Source organism: Simochromis diagramma, unplaced genomic scaffold (genome assembly GCF_900408965.1).
Source record: "Simochromis diagramma unplaced genomic scaffold, fSimDia1.1 OVJJ01000005.1, whole genome shotgun sequence".
In the NCBI taxonomy this organism is placed as follows: domain Eukaryota; kingdom Metazoa; phylum Chordata; class Actinopteri; order Cichliformes; family Cichlidae; genus Simochromis; species Simochromis diagramma.
Genome location: NW_024387097.1, coordinates 41,453 through 63,345, shown reverse-complemented (window position 1 = coordinate 63,345; position 21,893 = coordinate 41,453). Strand labels below are relative to the sequence as shown.

Sequence of the window (21,893 nt, the reverse complement as noted above, 5' to 3'; positions counted from 1 at the left end):
TCCACAATGTATCACCAACTGCTGCATCTGTAAGAGACAAAAACACAACAAAAAAACCCCAAACATAGAAAATACAGATACATAAATCGAAATCTTCTTGTCGTGTCAGTGAGAGTGAGAATGTCTTTGTCACAAATGTGCTTGATAACAAGGGTGGGAAGCTGCAGCGATGCCCTCCAGAAGCCTGGAACCAGAATATGAGAGAGCTCCTTGCCTCATGGTAAATGGACTGGTTCTTATATCGCACTTTTCTACTTTATTTGAGCACTCAAAGTACTTTACACCACAGGGCTGAGGGTGATTATAGGAAAGGTGCTGGATCAGCCCAAAACCACATGGGAGGAACTTGTTAAAGATCTGTATGCAGCTGGGACCCCAGTCACCAAAAACACCGTCAATAACACACTACACTCGAGTGGATAGAAATCTGGCAGGGCCCACAAGGTCCCCCTGCTCAAGAAGACACATTAGCAATACTGCTGAGGGAGTTTCTATCAAAGGAAAGTTTGAAGCCTAATCTTAAAAGTAGAGATAGTGTCTGTCTCCTGAATCCAAACTGGAAGCTGGTTCCACAGAAGAGGGGCCTGAAAACTGAAGGCTCTGCCTCCCATTCTACTTTTAAATACTCTGGAACAACAAGTAGGCCTGCAGTGTGAGAGCAAAGTGCTCTAATAGGGTGATATGGTACTACAAGGTCATTAAGATAAGATGGGGCCTGATTATTTAAGACCTTGTATGTGAGGAGCAGGATTTTGAATTCTGGATTTAACAGGAAGCCAAAACAGGAGAAATCTGCTCTCTCTTTCTAGTCCCTGTCAGGACTCTTGCTGCAGCATTTTGGATTAGCTGAAGGCTTTTCAGTGAGTTTTTTGGACATCCTGATAATAATGAATTACAGTCGTCCAGCCTGGAAGTAATAAATGCATGAACTAGTTTTTCAGCGTCACTCTGAGACAGGATATTTCTAACTTTAGAGATGTTTTCTTTTAGAGCTGATATTTTATTGCCTCACGTCGAATAGAATAAAGATTGGGGCAATTTGGTCACTTAGATTTTAAACTTAGAAATCTCGATAAAAATTGTATTGAATCAGTAAAAGACTACCGGTTCTTTTATTTCGACAATCTCGGACCGGAAATGTGTTGTTATTTATCTTCCGTTTTGGATCGTGGAAGTCGGCAATGAAAACGAGTCTTTTGCTGAGTTTTCACAGAATTACTTTAATTTTAATCGTGTGTTTTATATTTTATGTCTTGTGGAATTTAAAGGGTAAAACAGGTAATGTCGAGCTTTGCAGCTACGCTCACTTGTTTTAGCGAGCTGCACTTTACTGTGACAGAGAGGAGCTAATGGCTGCGACCCTCGTGTTCTGTTCGCAGGTGGGATGCGTGACCAAACGCTGGACTATTTTTTCAGTCGGAGTTTTATAACGAGGATGGACGCTGCCGAGGTTAGCTGGTCGCATGCAGCGAACAGCAGGAGCAGGCTGGCGGAGGCGCTCACAGGCGAGTCCGTGACGTGGCTGTCAGTCCTGCTGACGTCAACATGAAAATTCAAACACCTGACATTTTATTGTTGTTTATGTTAAAGGTCATTTTGTCTAAATCAGCCCTTGTTTAGTCCTGAAGGTTGAAACTATTTTGCGTGATCGTGTTAAGTTTCTGCTTCCTTCACATTAGCAACCGCATTAACGTAACCATGGCAGCGTCACTCTGATAAAGGCTGAATTCAGCATAGTTTCTCCCCGCTGACTCATGTTAATTATCATACTTTTCAACAGAAACACTAATTTTAGAGTAAAAATATTAGAATGCATTATAATCTTTGGCTGTTCTACAGAAATATGGGAACACATTGCTTCCTCAAACGGAAGCTCCCAGCAGCCCAGACCTGGATCTGGGCTGCTGGGAGCTTCCCATGATGCACTCAGTGTTTTTACTCACCATTTGTGGATACATTTAATCAGTAGTTATTATTAATCTCCGGCTCTCTTCCACAGCGTGTCCTTATTGTATTTTGTGTTGAATAAATAAAATGTAATTTTATTGTGAAGGAAGGAGGCTTCATGATATGTAACATGGATTAGAGGGCTGGTGTGTGAGCTGTGATTCATCTCAGGTCTGCCTAATAATCTGGACACTGTAATGTAATGCATTCTTTTTTATAAAGCACTTTTCTAGTCTTACTGACTAACCAAAGAAGTTTAGATTGCAAGTCACATTTTAACTACATTGTGTGCACTTTGAGGACTTTATCCGTCTCACATCCGTAGCCAGATTTTCCAGTTAACCTAGCATTTAATCCACGTTTGGACTGTGGGAAGAGGCCAGAGTCCCTGGAGAAACCCACACAGGCACAGGGAGAGCATACAAACTCCCCGCAGAGGCCACAGCTGGAGGTAAAATCAGGAGCCTTTGTGGCCGTGCTGAACACGGAGCGACTGTGTGCTCGTCATACTGCGCTAACCTCCTCTGGGCTGAAAATAAAAAGATATATTCAGTGATGTTTGTCGTTGGGATGATATTTAAGAAAGATACGAGTCGGTTTCTAATAGGCAACAACTGTTTTTCAGGTCCTTCTCTTATGATTGAAGCTGACATTGTCATGAGAGGTCGTGATCCCAAAGAGTCAATCATGGCACATCCCCCTGATACAGACAGTGACATCACCCTGAGGGAATGGCTGGAGGGAGTGAAAGAGTACGGCAAGGGGATAAAGCTGGACTTTAAGAGGTGAGAAGCAGGTTCTGTTCCACCAATGCTGTGTGGGTCTGTGTGACGCTAACGCTGAGCTATACTCTCCACATAGCATGGAGGCTGTGTCAACATCTTTAGTCCTGCTGCAGGAAGTGCTGACTGAGCCATACCGTCCTGTGTGGATCAACGCAGACATCTTCTCGGGTCCTGGGGGGCAGATCGGACCTCTGGAGCATCACACCTTCCTCTCTGTTGTGACTCATCTTCCCTCACACACTGTGCTGTCTCTGGGCTGGACTACAGGATGGACTGCTGGGACAGATAATCCAGGTAAACATACCTCATCACCGTTGCCTTTTTGTACGCTGAGAACTCAATTTTATTGATAATACAAGAATAATATCATGTAAACAAATGTATTCAGATTATGGCTGGGTATCGTCACTGATTTCTGGAATCGATTCAATTCGATTAGATTTGAATCGGGGAAATTTTGCCTCAGACAGTCAGAAATATTATAATTCTGATCACTTATCAGTACATATCTATATTTTTATATCTATAAAAGCAACGCTGACATGTTTGAGACTTGATCAGAGGTGTGAGCATCACAGCAGATGCCTTTGTGTCAAAGTAGCTGAGGATAAAACAGAAAAACAAAGTTACAGAGGTTTGATTACAGACACAGCTAAGAGTTTTGCAATTTGTGATCATTTAAAAAAGTTTACATTTCTTCAGTATTGAACAGCAGAAATGCGGCTTTCTTGTCAGAAGTCATTTAAGTAAAAAGAAAAACCACAGCGCTGTAAACAACGGTAGACTGGTAATGAGCAAGCATATGGGAAACTGTTCTTCAAGTACACAGAGAAAGAGGGCTGTGCAGGAAGTGTGATTTTATCGTGGTGGAAGCAAAGCAGCAAAAGTCAGACTGAAGTCATGACGATGTTTATCTGTAGTTTGGATCTTCTTTTGCTGCTGGTTCAGTCAATGTTGTTTGGAGAGAGATAAAACCTGCAGCTCCAGAATCTAGCACGTGAACACAAAGCTCGACCCACTGAAACATCAGAATCAGTGAGCTGATTCAGCCCCGACCGTGTCCGTGCCGTCGGGTGAGAAAGTCGACATCTCACTGTTTCTGATCCGTCGGCGCATTTATGTTTACGTCTTTGTGCAGAATCTGTGTTCCTGCTCTCGTTTACTGTTTTAGCTGTTTGGTGGTTGATGAAATTTGAGAGGCTTAACCTGAGATTCTGGCGTTTCAGGTAAAATACGTTTATATGTAAAAATCGATTCAGGATTTAATGAATCGATATTGCGTTATTCAAACTGGAATCGATTGTAATCAGAAAATCGATAATCAGAACCCACCCCTAATTCAGATTAGTGGGAGGAGATGCCACCAGCACATTTAGGACCTTTTAGTATTGTCACCCATATTTGAGGGTTTTAGGATGATGTCACTAAAAAGCCTAACTGCTGTTCAATAGTGAAGAAATGTAAATGTTGGGTCTGGGCTTGCAGGCCCCGCTGGTTCAGAGACTTATCACCTGTGAAGAAAGCAAGACATCAGCTTAAACAGTATTTAACTTAAAAGGGAAGCCTGGTCGGATCTCAGAGCTGCAACTCTGCACTCGACTCAGACGACTCCGCCCCCAGCCTTTGCTTGCCACCTTTTATTTAGATGCATACCGTTTACACAAGCACCACCCATTGTAAAACCCCTGTGGTGTGTCAGGCACTGTGTGTGCATGCATGCATGTGCAAGCACGTGTGTGTGTGTTTGTGTGACTTCCTGCTGATGGAGGAACAGAAAAATATCTCAACATGCAGTTTACGAATTTAAGTACAACAATGACAGCTATTATCAAAATCACCCTAACAGTCTGTCCTGTTTGTCCTTTTTGTCCTTTAAATTATTCAACCATACATCATTTACACAAATCCTCTGTCCTATCATTCACCTCATATTACTGTAAAAGCAAACAGTTGATAAATGTGTTAGCAGTTATCCTATTTCTCATTGATCTCACACATGGTAAACTGCATCCTACAAGTAAGCAAATGAAAGTTAACAGTCCAAAAAGAGGAATTAACACTTCCAAAATCATTCCAGCCTTGTGGTGCATTTCCTGGGCAGGGATAGCTCAGTAGGTAGAGTGGTGGCCCCATGATCGGAAGGTCGGGGGTTCGATTCCCCTGAAAAGCTACCCTGAGGTACCCCTGAGCAAGGTACCGTCCCTACACACTGCTCCCTGGGCGCCCAATGGCTGCCCACTGCTTCACTGAGTGAATGGGTTAAATGCAGAGAGGGATTTTCCCCACGGGGACCAATAAAGTACACTTTCTTCTTCTTTCTTTCTTCTTCTTCTGCCGGTGTAGATTCCTCTGCAGAGTCATTGAGTTCTGCAGCGCTTTCTCCATTCGTATCATTGTCCATACGGCCAGAGTCCAAGTGTATGTACACATGGGCATGCAAACACAGCAGTTGGTGTTGTTGTCTATCCAGGTGGCTTTCTGAGCTATCTTCAAAGCTGTAGGCCTGGTCAGCAGCCCCCTCACTGTGGGTTGGACCAGCACTTCCTTTTTATGGCCTCTATCAACCCCCATCTCCTGACTTCAGGCGTTCTTCCTGTGGGGGGATACAGTCATCAAAATTTCAGCCAGCTTTGTAGAAGTGCTCATGATGCAAATGACAACAACAATGACACACAGGAAACCTCTTCAGAGTGTCAAAGTCTGCATGGCACAGTGAAACAGCATTAGGTGATCCTCCTGGGGAAATTGCTGTCAGTCATTTCCCGTCACAGTCACGGCTTCTGGTGTCTGTGCTGTTTACAGAGTCATAATTTCATCGCTGATCTCCTTCTGCGCTGTCGCTTGGCACGCTCCCTTCATCCCTCGGTTTCTTGCTCTACCCTGAAGGTTTAGGGTAGAGCAAATCTTACACTCTAGTTGTCTTGGTTTAGGTCTTATCTTTGTGACAGAACTTTTAGTGTTAACTTTTTAGGGTATGAGTCTTCCTCTGCCACTTTTCAGTCTGGGGTCCCGCAGGGCTCAATTTTAGGGCCTCTTCTTTTTTCATTATATTTACAGCCCCTGGGAACCATCCTCAGAAGGCATGGAATATCCTTCCACTGCTATGCTGACGACTGTCAGATCTATCTGCCTCTGAAGCAGAAAGAGGCCTTCTCTATTAAGCCACTTTTAGCATGTCTAGAAGACATTAAATCTTGGATGTCCCTAAACTTTCTAAGATGCAATTCCAGCAAAACTGAGGTCATTCTGTTTGGTCCTAGTGGACCTTGTGAACCCTCCGCTATTGATTTGGGACCCCTGGCAGAGTATTTTAAATCTGTTGCTACAAACCTGGGTTTTAAGATGGACAGTGATTTTAAATTAGACAGTCAAATTAGGGGTTGTGTCAAGTCCAGTTTTTATCATCTAAGGCGCTTGGCAAAGATAAGACCTATTTTATCCGCGACCGTGGCTCAAGGGGTTGGGAATCGCATCTGTAACCGGAAGGTCGCCGGTTCGATCCCTGGGCTCTCTGTCCTGGTCGTTGTGTCCCTGGGCAAGACACTTTACCCTACTGCCTACTGGTGTTGGCCAGAGGGGCCGATGGCGCGATATGGCAGCCTCGCTTCTGTCAGTCTGCCCCAGGGCAGCTGTGGCTACAACTGTAGCTGCCTCCACCAGTGTATGAATGTGAGAGTGATTGAATAGTGGTATTGTAAAGCGCTTTGGGTGCCTTGAAAAGCGCTATATAAATCCAACCCATTATTATTATTATTATTATCCAGGCCGCATCTTGAAACGGTAATCCATGCTTTTATTTCATGTCGTTTAGATTACTGTAATGCACTATATTGTGGAGTTAGTCAGCATCTTCTCTCTCGTCTGCAGCTGGTCCAAAATTCTGCTGCACGACTTTTAACCAGAACTCGTAAAAGAGAGCAAATAACTCCCATCCTGGCTTCACTCCATTGGCTGCCTGTATATCTTAGAGTTCATTTTAAAATTCTCATGTTTGTGTTTAAATGTTTAAATGGTCTTGCCCCAACTTACCTCTCTGAGCTTCTGCATCCTTACTCACCCCCCAGGTCTCTCAGGTCAGCTGACAAGCTGCTCCTGGAGGTACCCAGGTCCAAGAGAAAGCTCAGAGGGGATAGGGCCTTCTCTATTGCTGCTCCTAATCTGTGGGACAATCTTTCCCAGCACATTAGAGAGGCCCCTTCACTGTCCACTTTTAAAACACGTCTTAAAACCCATTTTTACTCTTTGGCTTATGACACAGTCTGACCCTGATTTTATTGTTTTAAATGTGTTTATATATATATATATATATATATATATATATATATATATATATTTTTTTATTTTTTTTACTTATATTATTATTACTATTTTTCTCATTTTTATTTTATTTTTAACATGCTCAATGTATCATGTTTGGCATGTCAAGTGTACAGCACTTTGTGTTCAGCTGGTGGCTGATCTGAAAGCGCTATATAAATAAATTGCTTGCTTGCTTGCTTGCTTCCTCACCGTCAACGTCGAACCTCTTTCACTTTATTTTGGATTTTGCTGCTGTCCACAATCTCCTTTCGATGATCTCTAGGGAGCCCAGTGGCACAGCCCTCTGTGGGTTGTCAGCTGTGCTGGAAGTGATCTCTGCTCCTCACTGATCCTCTTGAAGCCTCTCTCCTGGTCTCAGCTTCCATCTGCATCTCAGCCTCTTCTTCCATCACTTCACCTCATGCCACCTGCAATTTAAAAAATGAAAACTCCCCAAAAACCCTCTTTTGCCTCATGGTCCTTGCCATGTGTCAACTCCACACAATTAGAGATGCACAAAACAGTTTCACATTCTCACTTAAAAATTCTTAGGGCTTCTCCCTTGGAGTAGCTCCACTACAAACCTGTAACCCTGTATTAGAGATGGCACGATACCACTTTTTTATGTCCGATACCGATATCATAAATTTGGATATCTGCCGATACCGATATGAATCCGATATAGTGTTTTTTAATCAATAAAACTGTTTTTTAATATCTTGCTGCATTTTGTATAAGTTCATACTCAAGTTTAAAACAACAACTACACTAAAGCTATTCTGTTACACCTGTATGCAAAAAAAAAAAAAATTTCATAGTTCAGCAATACTGATCAATCTAATAAACTTAAACCTACACCATCCTCCCTATTCTGGTATTTTAAAGAGTACTTAGCGTAACTATTAAGCACCCTAACTAATAGGGTTCCAACTCCCAGCAACAACAAAAATAAATAAATAAATAAAAAATAGGGAACCACCCCTCACGCTCCACCTCATGATGCTTAATCGACGTAATCAACCTTAATTTGATGCAGTGTGAAAAAAAATGCACAGAAATCAATTATTTTTCAAGAAATATTAAATAGATTCATCATCTTTCTTCAACAAAATTGCAGACTGCACAGATGGTAACTTCCCAAAGGAAAAAGTACTATAGCTTACTAGGGTATATATATTAGACTTAATAGTCACTATATACAGTAATTGACTTCTATTCATTTTAGATCAAATTAAAACTTTGGGTGTCAGATAATTATTTATTAAAAGCTCGACATTTTAAATGAGAATAAGAAAGAAAAGTATGTCTTTGTGCCCCCTTTTCCCTGTTCATGCCCTATCGGCCCCCCTGGCTAAACTTTGCTAGATCCGCCCCTGCACAGTTACAGCCGTCAGCTGCGTAGAAAAAGGATCCTGGAGTAGAAAGTAATATTAAATAAATTCTAACAACAGCTTATCAAGCTTAAACGTGCTGCTGTTGTTCAGCCGCTGGTTTCCTCTTTCTGGTGCAAAGTGGACCAAAAGCAAACAAGAGACACGGACTCGCGACAGAAAAGCCGATCAGCTGATCATTAAGCAGTTTCATGATTGAAGTAGCAGCAAGAAGAGGCAGTCGCTTGTTAAGCTTAACGCAGGAATGCTTTACAAACATTCAGAGATGGACTTACACACTTGCTTTACTTCTCTCGGGGATAACTTTGTCGGAGATGAAATGCCGGGTTGCTAGCGAAGCTCCAAATGCTATCCAGACCACCACAGGTCCCGCATGCCACAGCCGCTCTATCACGTGATGCATACTGCTCCGACGTGCTAACGTTCTGAGGTGAGTTACGGCGTGTTGCAAGTTTTGTGAGGTGCTTTCGTGATATTTAATGGATCGGATTACATTTTTTATTTTTCTCCGATATCCGATCCAGTAATTTAGGTCAGTATCGGACCGATATGTAATATCGGATCAGTCCATCTCTACCCTGTATTAAGGAAAAACATTAGCCAATGGTTAAATGTTAAGTCTGTTCAACTTAACAGACTGTCATTATTGCCTGTAAGACAAACTCTGTAAGTTAAAACAAACTTCACAATTGCAAGCAACTGTAGCTCATAATAATAAAGCACTCAGCGCCACAGAGACAAGTGTCAACACAGTTTATTCCAAATCATTAAACCACAACTATCACCATAATTTCTCCACATCATGGATCATCCCATGTGTTTGATTGATTGGTAATTTATTTCAACATGTGAACAATATACAGGTACATTTAGAAAAGAAAATAAGAGAGAAAAAAATACATACAAAAAAAACGTTCTGATTAATTTACATGTTGAAAGGGAGGAAGTAAACACTTTATTTAATCCCACCCCTTTGCCATAAATTATCAGTTAATATTTAGTCAGCTTCCTTACTGATATAATTTGTAATAAAAATAGTGAACAAATTTCTGATATACTATATACTATAATATCACATCATGAGTTTTTTTGTTTTTTTTTGTTTTTAAATAGAGACATTCAATTAATTTCAATATTTTCCTTTTCTTTATAGTTCGAAAAGATCATATTTTTATAACTCTTTTTGAACAGTTTTATGTTTGGACGTTGCTTTAATTCCATTTTCAGACTGTTCCATAGTTTCACTCCATGAACAGAAACACAAAAGCTTTTTCTTGTAGTACGTACCTTCATTGTTTTGAAGTTACAAAAACCCCTTAAATTATAACTTCCTTCTTTCAAAAAAACCATACTCTGAATATTTCTTGGCAGGTCTTTATTTTTTGCTTTGAATAGAATTTGTGCTGTGCTTATTCCACACTACTGTAATCATTGACTTTCTGTCACGGCTGCCAAGGTGAGCCGTGTGGTGTTGGAGGGAGAAAGGACCCAAAATGCAGGCAGTAGATGATAATGCTAGTGACGTTTATTTACCAGTAACGGAGAGACAAAACAGGCAGTGAGGAATGACAAATGACTGGAGAAACCTGAACTGGGAAAACTAAATGACAAACCTGAGATCATAAGAAACGGGGTGCGGGACAGAGAGACGCAGACGGAGGAACAGAACACCGTGGAACACAGAAGTGGGACCAGGGCAGGCACAGAACACAAACCTAACAAATGCAAATCATAATGGAGTACATACTCAGGATAAACAAAAGCATAAAGAAACACAAAACACTGAGTCAGGAGACTCAGGACCATGACACTTTCCTTAAGCAATGTCACTCACTTATTTTACCTCTATGAGCTCAATGATGGTCAGATAATGAGCCCAACACTAAAATGTTCTGTAATCACTGCACATCTGCTCTGTTGTCACTTGTCTGTCTGTGCTGAATCCTCCACAAGCGCTCTTAGAGAGAAACAAACATCAGCAGCAGCATCCTGGAGGTCAGGCCTGGGTCACCAGATTCCAGAGGTGCTGTAAAAGGCCAGAAAGTTAACAATCTGCCGTGAAAAGAGTGACACTGGTTTCAACACAGTATGTGTCTCACATTGTATGCTCATTCCCCCGCTGTAACATTCAACATTTTCTCAACAACACAGTGTAATAGCATAACCAACACACAGGCTGTAAACACAGTTTCCTCACACAACATCAGTTTCCCAGAAAAGTAGCAGTTAAAGGTTAAAGTCTGCAGGGCCCACACTCTCATGTGACCCTAAAATCTCCCCCTCTGGTCTCTGTCATCCTCCTGCTCCTGCAATAAAGAAACACACATCCATACATCCACCCTTCACATCTGGGTGGAGGTGCAATCCTGCACGTTGGTGCTAAGTCAGTCAACTTCTGTCAAACTTTTGTCAGTCCAGTCAGTTCCCCATTTTTTTTATTATTCATTGCTGATAGTAGCATTTGCATCTTGTCGCATTTCGTTCCCACTTTCAGCAATATGACGCCACTTTAGAAAGTAAAAAGAATCCTTTTAAACCGGGACTTGCTCTCTGATTGTCCCAAATAAGTGGCTTTCTCCCGAGCCCATTTTAATATGGAAAAGCTCACTTTGCGACCGTTTTCCCGACAACATGTTGTATAGCGCTTTCTGTTCTAATCGTGCAGATCTCTCAAACGACAGAGATTATCTCAAAGCATCCATCAGCCACACACCTCACAAAATAACCCTAATGTCTTATTAGATCACGAGTTTCTTCTCATGTAACCAGGTGTGTGCCATGTTAAAACTTTCCTCCACACATCAGAAACAAGAAACTCAACAACCTATTAGCCTCACTCATTCAGACCCCTCTTCAGCATTCTGTTTGCCCCTGCTATAATTTAATCATCTGTCCTACTATAATATCAGTCCAGTGGTCTATGTATCACTTCTCATCTTACTAAGTGAACTGGACAAGATGACAAACAGTAACATGCTGAAGATGCTGTCTGGTCTTCATGAGTTTCATTGTATGTGTTAGTATGGTTAATGCATTTTCTGTTTGTGTGTGATTTTGTGTACCTTTCTCTCTGCAGTGTCTTAGACTCCTTCTCAATTTTCCCACTTAAAGCAGTCATTTTCCTCCCAGGTTCGCCAACCCAAATTTAATTTCCCACTCTAAACAACAGCATTCCTCTGGGTCCTCACCTGCTCTGTCCACTTTGATCTCCTCTCCCCCTTGCAGCATTCCAGCTTCAGCTTTGTCCTGTGCAGTCCCCACTGTCTCGTTCATTGCCATTTCACTCCAAACATGGAAAATGTCAAACTCAGACAGTCTTCTCAAAGACCAGTCACACACAGTGAAGTTGCAGCTTGCTGGAAACGCATGTCCATCCATCCAATCAGAAGATGGGTTCCCTTTCTCTCAGATGCCGTTTTGCACATACAGGGAGTGCAGAATTATTAGGCAAGTTGTATTTTTGAGGAATAATTTCATTATTGAACAACAACCATGTTCTCAATGAACCCAAAAAACTCATTAATATCAAAGCTGAATGTTTTTGGAAGTAGTTTTTAGTTTTAGCTATTTTAGGGGGATATCTGTGTGTGCAGGTGACTATTACTGTGCATAATTATTAGGCAACTTAACAAAAAACAAATATATACCCATTTCAATTATTTATTTTTACCAGTGAAACCAATATAACATCTCCACATTCACAAATATACATTTCTGACATTCAAAAACAAAACAAAAACAAATCAGTGACCAATATAGCCACCTTTCTTTGCAAGGACACTCAAAAGCCTGCCATCCATGGATTCTGTCAGTGTTTTGATCTGTTCACCATCAACATTGCGTGCAGCAGCAACCACAGCCTCCCAGACACTGTTCAGAGAGGTGTACTGTTTTCCCTCCTGTTACGCCCTTAGTCTAGGCGTGTAGGGACGCACATAAGGTTGGAGGAGAGAGAGAGACAAATCCCCGCCCTGGTTCCCAAGCCAAACATCCCAAACCAGTTGTGAGTAAAAAGGTGATTTTATTTAAGGAAAAGAAGCATAGCTCCAGGGTGAGCCCAGGCCAAAATAATAAACAAAACCAACTAAGTCCCACCAAAGAAAACTAACTAAACCCTAGGAAAGAAACAGAACAAACAAATGACAGAGCTATCCCTCGCTCCCTAACCCGGAAAACAGGAGAAAACGATTCCAAAAGAAAAGGCGGCTCACCCCTTCCGCTTCAGCCCAAGAGTGCCTATGCTCTCAGCTAATGCACCAGGAGCGGCTCCAGCAGTTCACGCTCACACAAATACATAATAAAAGTACAGGCTGGGAAAACCAGGGTCAGGGCCACGTCGGCTGTCAAGCTACTCGCTCGCTCCACTCTCTCTCCCTCTCTCTGTGGAGCTGTCAGAGCGGCTTTTTGAAGGTAGTCACCCGCTCCATGGTCCAATCAGCCGCTCACTACTCTTCATTAGGGGAGGGACCTGGAAAGAGTCTTAAGCACAGTACAGAAACACAGAAAGAAAACAGCCCACACAGGGTCCTCATGGCCACAGCCGTAACACCCCCCTTCCCAAAATCAAAGACATCTCCTTTCTAGATGTTTTGGACAGTCATGTTCACACTTGCGGACGCCGCCCAGCACGATATTCATGAGCCGTTGGAATGTGGCGGGAGCGTTGCGCAACCCGAAAGGCATGACAGTGTACTGGAGAAAATGGTCAGGAGTAACAAAAGCAGAGATCTCGGCCGCACATGATGTTAGAGGAACTTGCCAATAGCCCTTTAACAAGTCCAGCTTAGTAATGAACGTCACAGAACCGACCCTATCGACACAATCCTCCATTCTGGGAAGAGGATAGGAGTCAGGTTTGGTCACGCTGTTCACCTTCCGAAAATCTGTACAAAACCGTGGGGTCTTATCCGCTTTAGGCACTAGGAGACACGGGGAACTCCACGCACTAGAGCTAGGGACAGCAAGACAATTTTCCAACAGATAAGAGACTTCTGTCTGGGAAAGAGCACGTTTAGTGAGATTCACCCGGTAGGCATGTTGTTTGATTGGAGGATGGTCCCCCACATCAATATCATGCTCCAACACGGTGGTACAGGATGGAGTGTCCGAGAAAAGATTAGGATGATTCTCAATCAACCGACACACGTCATTTCGGACATCATCATCTACCTCAGTTAAATATGACCTTAAATCACGTAGAATTTCAGAATTCCTAAGTCGTGCGCAGCCCACAGCACAACCGAAAACCAAATCATCACCTACTGGGTCATACCGGGCTTCGGAACCTGGCACCCCCACAGTCGCAACTGTTGACACACCACCAGCAAAGTAGGGCTTCATCATATTAATATGACACACACGACACTTTTTCCTTCGCTCTGGGGTGTCAATGACATAATCCGTGTCACTCAATTTCGCCTGCACCGTATACAGACCACTGAACTTTGCCTGGAGGGAAGATCCAGGGACCGGTAGAAGTGTTAAAACTTTATCACCAACCTCAAATTTCCTCTGCACAGCTTTCACATCAAACTTCCTCTTCATCTTACCCTGCGCTGCAACGAGAGCATTGTGTGCGATTGCACATGCCTTATGCAAACGCTCTCTAAAAGAACTCACATAATCTAACAAATTTCCTTAGGAGCATCTGTGTCAGACAGGAAGTTCTCCTTGAGCAGTCGCAACGGGCCACGCACTGTGTGACCGAACACCAGCTCAGCAGGACTAAATCCTAGCGACTCCTGCACGCTTTCCCTCACAGCTAAAAGGAGCAGCGGCAACCCCTCATCCCACTCCTTTTCAGACTCAAGGCAAAATTTCCGCATCATAAATTTCAACGTCTGATGAAACCGCTCAAGCGCACCTTGTGACTCCGGATGATAGGCACTAGATTTCTGATGTTTAATGCCAAGTGATTGCAAAACTTGAGCAAAAATCTTAGACATGAAATTAAAAGCTGATGTGTGTTGCTACCCGTTTTCCCGAGGCACCTCCTTGTAAATCTCACATTTGATGATGGACCACAGGTTCTCAATGGGGTTCAGATCAGGTGAACAAGGAGGCCATGTCATTAGTTTTTCTTCTTTTATACCCTTTCTTGCCAGACACGCTGTGGAGTACTTGGACGCGTGTGATGGAGCATTGTCCTGCATGAAAATCATGTTTTTCTTGAAGGATGCAGACTTCTTCCTGTACCACTGCTTGAAGGTGTCTTCCAGAAACTGGCAGTAGGACTGGGAGTTGAGCTTGACTCCATCAACCCGAAAAGGCCCCACAAGCTCATCTTTGATGATACCAGCCCAAACCAGTACTCCACCTCCACCTTGCTGGCGTCTGAGTGGGACTGGATCTCTCTGCCCTTTACCAATCCAGCCACGGGCCCATCCATCTGGCCCATCAAGACTCACTTTCATTTCATCAGTCCATAAAACCTTAGAAAAACCAGTCTTGAGATATTTCTTGGCCCAGTCTTGACGTTTCAGCTTGTGTGTCTTGTTCAGTGGTGGTCGTCTTTCAGCCTTTCTTACCTTGGCCATGTCTCTGAGTATTGCACACCTTGTGCTTTTGGGCACTCCAGTGATGTTGCAGCTCTGAAATATGGCCAAACTGGTGGCAAGTGGCATCTTGGCAGCTGCACGCTTGACTTTTCTCAGTTCATGGGCAGTTATTTTGCGCCTTGGTTTTTCCACACGCTTCTTGCGACCCTGTTGACTATTTTGAATGAAACGCTTGATTGTTCGATGATCACGCTTCAGAAGCTTTGCAATTTTGAGACTGCTGCATCCCTCTGCAAGATATCTCACTATTTTTGACTTTTCTGAGCCTGTCAAGTCCTTCTTTTGACCCATTTTGCCAAAGGAAAGGACGTTGCCTAATAATTATGCACACCTGATATAGGGTGTTGATGTCATTAGACCACACCCCTTCTCATTACAGAGATGCACATCACCTAATATGCTTAATTGGTAGTAGGCTTTCGAGCCTATACAGCTTGGAGTAAGACAACATGCATGAAGAGGATGATGTGGACAAAATACTCATTTGCCTAATAATTCTGCACTCCCTGTACTGCTTCTGCTGGGTCTCTCTGCTCAAGACTCTGCTGTTGTCTCTTGGACTGCCATGTTGTTGCTTTCTGGAACTGCATTTCTTGTCTTCAAGGAGACGTTAGCGTCCTTGGAGCTCGCTTTTCAGGATGAGGAATCAGAATGACTTTATTTATCCCCAAGGGGCAATTAACACATAGAAGAGAAGCTGTAAACAATTCAGTCAAAACTCGGCCTGAGTGTTTCTAAAGATGTTAACCTATAATTTTCTTCCGACCGCTGCATGTGGGAAATTGATCCAGGTCTATTTCCCCATCTGCAAGTGACACACTGAGAGACATGTTCATCATTCTTATCACTGCTTGTCAAGTGTTCTCTGTCTGTGAGGTGCCCACACTTGAAAAAGACCAGACTTTGGGTTTCACTCACTTTATTTTGACCAGCTAGTTAGATAGCGGATAGGTAGATAGGTGAGTGAAAAACCTTTCAACACAAAAAAATAAAGAACATTTCATTAATCATTCAGATAAATTAAATGCATTATACAGAATACAAATAAAATAACAAAAATATATACACACTTTAGTAAAGCCATTTAACATAGCTAAAGCTAAATACTTTTGTCTAAATTATCATTTAACCCAGTTTAAGTTAGTTTTACATTCATTGGTTTTTAATCACAGAGCTGAGTAATTTCACACAACGAAGATGAAATAAACTGTGGTTCTTAAATACACAAAATGTGTCTACCTTGCATTTTACACTTTTTATAAACAGTTACATTTTTAAAGTATACATTTTAGAGTTTGCAAATATTTTAATAGAGACTTTAACCAAGGATTTTCTTTTACAAAGAATTATTTTCCTTAAATTAAACCAAACATATTTACACTAGTTTTAAGATTTAACCAAGGATTTGGGGTAACTATTTTTAGTATTAATAAAAATAAATATGTGGGAAACACTATCTACATAAACAGTTTGTTCAAACTTAAACATTCATTTTAATATCAATATAGTTTTTTTAAACTTAAATGCAGTAACTATTTCCCAAAGCATAAATACATTTCCACAATTGAGCTTCCATAGTTCCCCAACATATAAGCAGCAAATATGAGTCCAAGAGCTTACCGATAACCCGTCTAGCTCAAAGTCTTCCTCACAGTGGAAAGTGGATTGTGCTTTGTTTGCAGTCCTCTCAGTATGTCGCACCCGGGTCAAATGGCTGCTGCATGCATTTTAAGGTCTACTAGGCACGCCAGCCCTTGATTGCTCTAATTCAGCTCACCTGGCGGAGCGGCGCGCACCAGGCCGCGCTTAGTTGTAGATTGCACACAAGGTCTAATCAGCAGCCATGTGCAAGCAGCAGCACAGAGCAGGTAGTGGGCAGGAGGAGGAAGAGAGGAGTAACAGCCACACCTACTAGGTTAGCGCGACACTGCTTAAATAAGACACCTCCTCTCTCTGGTTTTGAACTCTCCTCTCTTAAACCCAGAAAATGAGATTGTAGTTGTTCTAGGCTGAGAAACACAAAACCCTCTTCATATTATTATTGCTTTTTTTAAATCAACAACTCTGTTATATATAGCTTTGTGTCCACCCTAGGGGAGTTCTAGGTTCGCATGGGTCCGCGTATCCAGAGCTGAGGATCTTGCGTCCTCAACAGACCTGAGGGGTGATGGAGATGTAGTCTCTACACGTATAATATAACCTGTAATATGGACAGTATGACAGTTCTCAAATATGCAGACAACATGGTGGTGCACCCGACTCTAATAGCCTGGCAGCATGTTGTCAGCAAATACAACTCACACGCTGTTTCAGCACCTGGAGGTCAAAGGGCAGGTGGTGCAGCAGCTCAGTGCCTTTAGGTACCCGAACAGTGAGGAGACTCAGAATACTTTATCAATGCCAGAGGAAACTTTGCAGTCACAGTTGCTCCAAGACAGTAAGGACAGTAACTAACAAGTTACAGTACCAATAAAAAATTACAGTATATTACACAATAGTTCTAATAAATAAATAAATATCCCATTATCTCACATGGAAGAGAGTGTAGATAAAGCTGAAATTGAGATGCCCTCTTACACTCTCCTTTGTAGAGGATGTGCAGCTGTTGCTGCACATTAGATGGACGTAGCCACAGGCAGGAACTATTTTCTGTCTCATTTGGATAAATCTGTCTCTGATTGAGCATGCTCAGCACATCACGGAGTGGGTGGGAGGTGTTGTCCAGCATCCTCCATGTCTTGGACAACATCCGTCTCTTTGACACCATCTTGGCAGAGTAAAAATAAAATTCTCACCAGGAAAATACATGCATGCAACATAAGAGTTCATCCTGACACTAGAAGAACCCATGTTCATGGACTACCTTGACAGCCGAGTCAGCCAGCAGTCAGGTGGCTAATGTTGGTCCAGAACCACTAAGGAGCTCTTGTGAGTTTTCATGGGGAAGAAGGCAAGAATGCCTGGCTGTTATACTGGAAACTGTGGGACCATGTGCCTGTCTCACCTGAGAGCACTTCCTGAGTGAGGTTAGAACGAGAGTCAGTGAGTCCTCAGCAGACCATAGTGACACATCTCACATAACACGTTTATGTTTTGTTTCTCTTTTGTTCAGGCTACAGCTGGGATATGGTTCATATGATGGAGAAGATCTGTAGAGACCTTAAACATCCCGTAACATTCCCAGTACGTGCAGCTCTGCTGGCCAAGTCCTTCTCCCAGCTGACATGGCTGCTGAAGCAGTCAGACAGGTGAATGTCGGCCACATCGGACCTTTTTCTCAGAACAACACCACAAACATGCAGTGGCTTCTTTGCTGTCTCCTAGTTATATGCCATATATATGCTCGATATCAGTAAAGGAGAGCAAATCAAAACCAGCAAACTGTATTCATCTAATTAGTCTCATTGTGGATCAGAGTTAGTCAGTAGGTTGCAAGCAGTCACAGTAGTTTCTCCTTTTTACTTCTCACACATTGGTGTGGGACACAGCTGAAGCGTTATGTTACCATATAATCATAAACTGTCCTTTTAGCTTCTTCGATAAGATCTCTGTCTGCCAAGCAGTGAGAGAGAAAGTGTCATCACTGGACAGAAGCATGTGTGCATCACAGTTTAACTCGATCCACACTCGTCTCATAGTTGTGATTTCATTGGACCATTTTAATGTTTCAATGCCACAAAGTTAGATTTTCATCTGTTGTTACAATAAAGTTGAAAAAATCAGAATAAAGTCAAATGGGCGGAGTTTCCAAAACCATTCTGACATATGTTAATACCTTTTTTTCCTTGACATTGACAGGTACACTCTAACTGTGTGGACGGGCCACAGTGATGAGTTCTCACTGCAGGACTTGCTGCCCTACAGAGACGAGTTTGCCACGAGCAGGATTTACTTTGACCTGCCAGACTCTCTAAGAGCACGGATCATTTCAGCACAATAAGCAAATATGAATCCAGTGAGAAGTTGTCTGGCTGTGACATTAACTGGTGCACCTGCAAGTGAAAACTAACTTCATCCTGAATTTATCTGAAGCTCACTTCCTGTTAAAACAGAGTTCATCCTCCCCACGGTCACCGACTGCTTGCTCATAGGAATCGTCTATTCATGAGGATCCTCTGCAGTACTGTAAGGTGTCTGCCTCACAGTATTAAGGCCATGACATTAATGTTACTGGTCCTGGTGCATTTCAAATCAAAAGATGCTCTAAGCCCACTTGCATGTAATATTTTCTGTTTTCTCTACCGATTCTTTTTTTTTGGGTGGGATAAAAAAATCTGCAAATCAGCCGAGTCCAGTCACGTTGTGTTTTTGTTTGTTTGTTTTTTAAAGAGTGTTAGTCTATTTTCAAGTGGGACGAATCAGACAGTTTCGAGCAGAAGGGGGCTCTTTCCCACACAGGTTGGACTTTCCTTCACTTACACGGCCTTTTAGCTGTGCCTTTGTGTCTTTCAGAAGCTGAGTTTAACAGATTCTCTTAAAAATATATTTAGCTCAAGTTACACTAGATAAAGTGCATATGAGGAGGGATATTATACCCCTTCAAATGAGTGATTTATGACCCACGATAAAATGATTTATGAGTAATAACGGACGTAATAAAACAAATGGCAGTCATAAAAATATGTTATTAATAAAATTATTAATAACATATTTTTAATAACATTAAATTATATTAATAAAACTATTATTAAAATGATCATATTTCATAACTCATTCAATAATTCAAAAATTATTTGATTATTAAAAATATTAAAAAAAAAATGCAATTTTTAAGCCAAAAGAAGTTTATTTTTTTATGGCCAAAAATGCCATCTGTTTGTGTGTGTGTGTGTGTGTGTGTGTGTGTGTGTGTGTGTTAAACCATAGTTCTTAGTGCTTAGTTAATCTTGTGCTTTTGTAATATTTAGAATGGAGATACAGGCTGCATGCCCCGATGGAAAGCTTTATTACTATTTATTTCCATTTGTTTAATACGAACTAGGAAATTCACAATCAAAGTCCGAGTCACAAACTCTCACGATCCCGAAAACCCCCCAGCGTCTCCCGTCTATCCCCCAAACCTTAGGCAAGTTAACAGTGTTCTCCTGAAAAAACCCTCTGTCTTCCTCCAAACTCACAGCACTCCTAACTTCTCACATCCAGCGCACAGCCTGTCCGTCTTACTCGCCTCGTCTCAGCTCCCGAGTGATGCTTACCTCTTTTTTGAAACTTTGTGCCCGAGACCAACTCCGCCTCATAGGCGTGCCTAACTTCGCCCGCTACCAATCACATATCACACATATACTCCTGGTGAGCATAAGATGTCTGATATCAGCTTGGCATCTCGGTTATAAATGAAATTCAAAATGTTTTTGGTATCACTAATGTATAATTTGACTTGTGAGATACACACAACAAGGCCTAGAAGAAAAGGGGATAGTTTACTACGTGCTATAAAAACACAATCCTTAATCTTTGATTGTGAGAAAATGGTAAGCTGGGAGAGAATACAGCATTATGCAAGCAATATGTTTTGGCTGTGTCCGTAGATCTAAGACATAAACCTGTTATTAGTTATTAAAGTTAACTGGAGTGCAGCTTTAATTTAAAATTATTTCATGAACTGTCCAGGAATTACAGACCGCTTTATACTGATATGCTGATATAAAATTCCCTGAGTTTATTGGCTGCAAATTTGTGCACTGTTTTTTTGTATTTTTCTAATATATCTCTGATCCACGTTTTCTTACTGACCGTTGTGCTCCTGTAACGTGAATTTCCTGAGTGTGGCATTAATAAAGTCTGTGTCTATGCCAAACCTAAAGTTTAAACTCATTTTTTTAATTTACTAAGATTTCTGATTTGCAGCTAAGACTGTGACATTATTTCACCATTTGCAAGCCAGAAGAGTGATCGCTCTTGAAGCCTCGTTGTTGCACAATACTAGGACTACTAGTACTACTTCTAGTACTACTGCAGCAAGACACTTGTTTCCTTTTTTCCATCAAACATTTCTTTCAGCCATGGATGTGTGACTAATTTTTTATTCAATAACCAGAAAGTACACAAATACAAGATTAAATAATTTATTTATCAAAGATACATAATTACACATTGATACAATGAACAAAGTGTCTATAAAAATTACACACAGTGTAAGAAAATTATAACATTATAACGTACAAATAAGTGTTTTATGTCATAAGCCACCCAGTGTCATAAGCATACAGTGTCATTAAGCCACCCCCTCTATTCAAAGAGTGTTGGCCTCGACCCTCAGCCATCATTAAATAGTTATAATACGAATCACTGCAGTGCAGTACCTGTAATCTGGTCTTTAAGTCTGACCTCATTAGCTGTTTCCGGGTTCAAACTCAGCTTCAGGTCCCAAAGTCAAATGATCACTGCAGCATTACCGAGACTTAAATACTGTTTAAATTCTTTCATCTTTAATAAAATGATCAGCGTTGCTGCTTTACCAGGTGTAACAATGAAGTTTAACATCCAGGCTTCCATGAAAACAGAATTTATGAATTTTTACGGAGTTAGAAGTTAGCAGGAAGTTAGCTCGCTAGTTTCACTTCCAACATAAATGAAGAGAGAAAACTAAACAGCAGTGATGTTTGCAGGGTTACTGAAGTTGGGCTAGCTGGTATATAATGATGTGCTACATGATCGCTAGCTACACAGCTATGTTAGCATAACATAAACACAGTGAAGCTGGAGGATGAACGCTAACTCTTTCCAGTCTATAAAAGTTAATGTGAGGGTTCCTGATGATGAACCACTTCGTATCCAGCGGCGGCGGTGACGAGAGTGATTCCCGGGGCTGCCTGCAGCGGCAGACCCAGAGCTGGTCCAGGGGCCACCCATGTGGCAAGCAGTGGCAACGCAGCAGGCGTGGAAGTGAGCCAGGGCTCACAGGCAGCTGGGCA

General features: G+C 41.9%; 1 protein-coding gene across 2 annotated transcripts; it reads left to right on the top strand.

Annotated features, from left to right (window-relative positions):
* The first annotated feature begins 1,128 nt into the window (after positions 1-1,128).
* Positions 1,129-19,660, top strand: fam151b (family with sequence similarity 151 member B). 2 transcript variants are annotated; one of them, XM_040046560.1, is made up of 6 exons: positions 1,130-1,278; positions 1,380-1,505; positions 2,573-2,732; positions 2,809-3,026; positions 18,092-18,227; positions 18,778-19,659. In XM_040046560.1, the coding sequence occupies exons 1-6, from the start codon at positions 1,182-1,184 to the stop codon at positions 18,917-18,919; spliced, it is 879 nt and encodes a 292-aa protein (XP_039902494.1). In that variant the 5' UTR covers positions 1,130-1,181; the 3' UTR covers positions 18,920-19,659. The 2 variants fall into 2 exon arrangements, with proteins under 2 accessions (XP_039902495.1, XP_039902494.1); XM_040046561.1 differs by having other exon boundaries at positions 1,129-1,505; positions 18,778-19,660.
* The last annotated feature ends 2,233 nt before the right edge of the window (positions 19,661-21,893 follow it).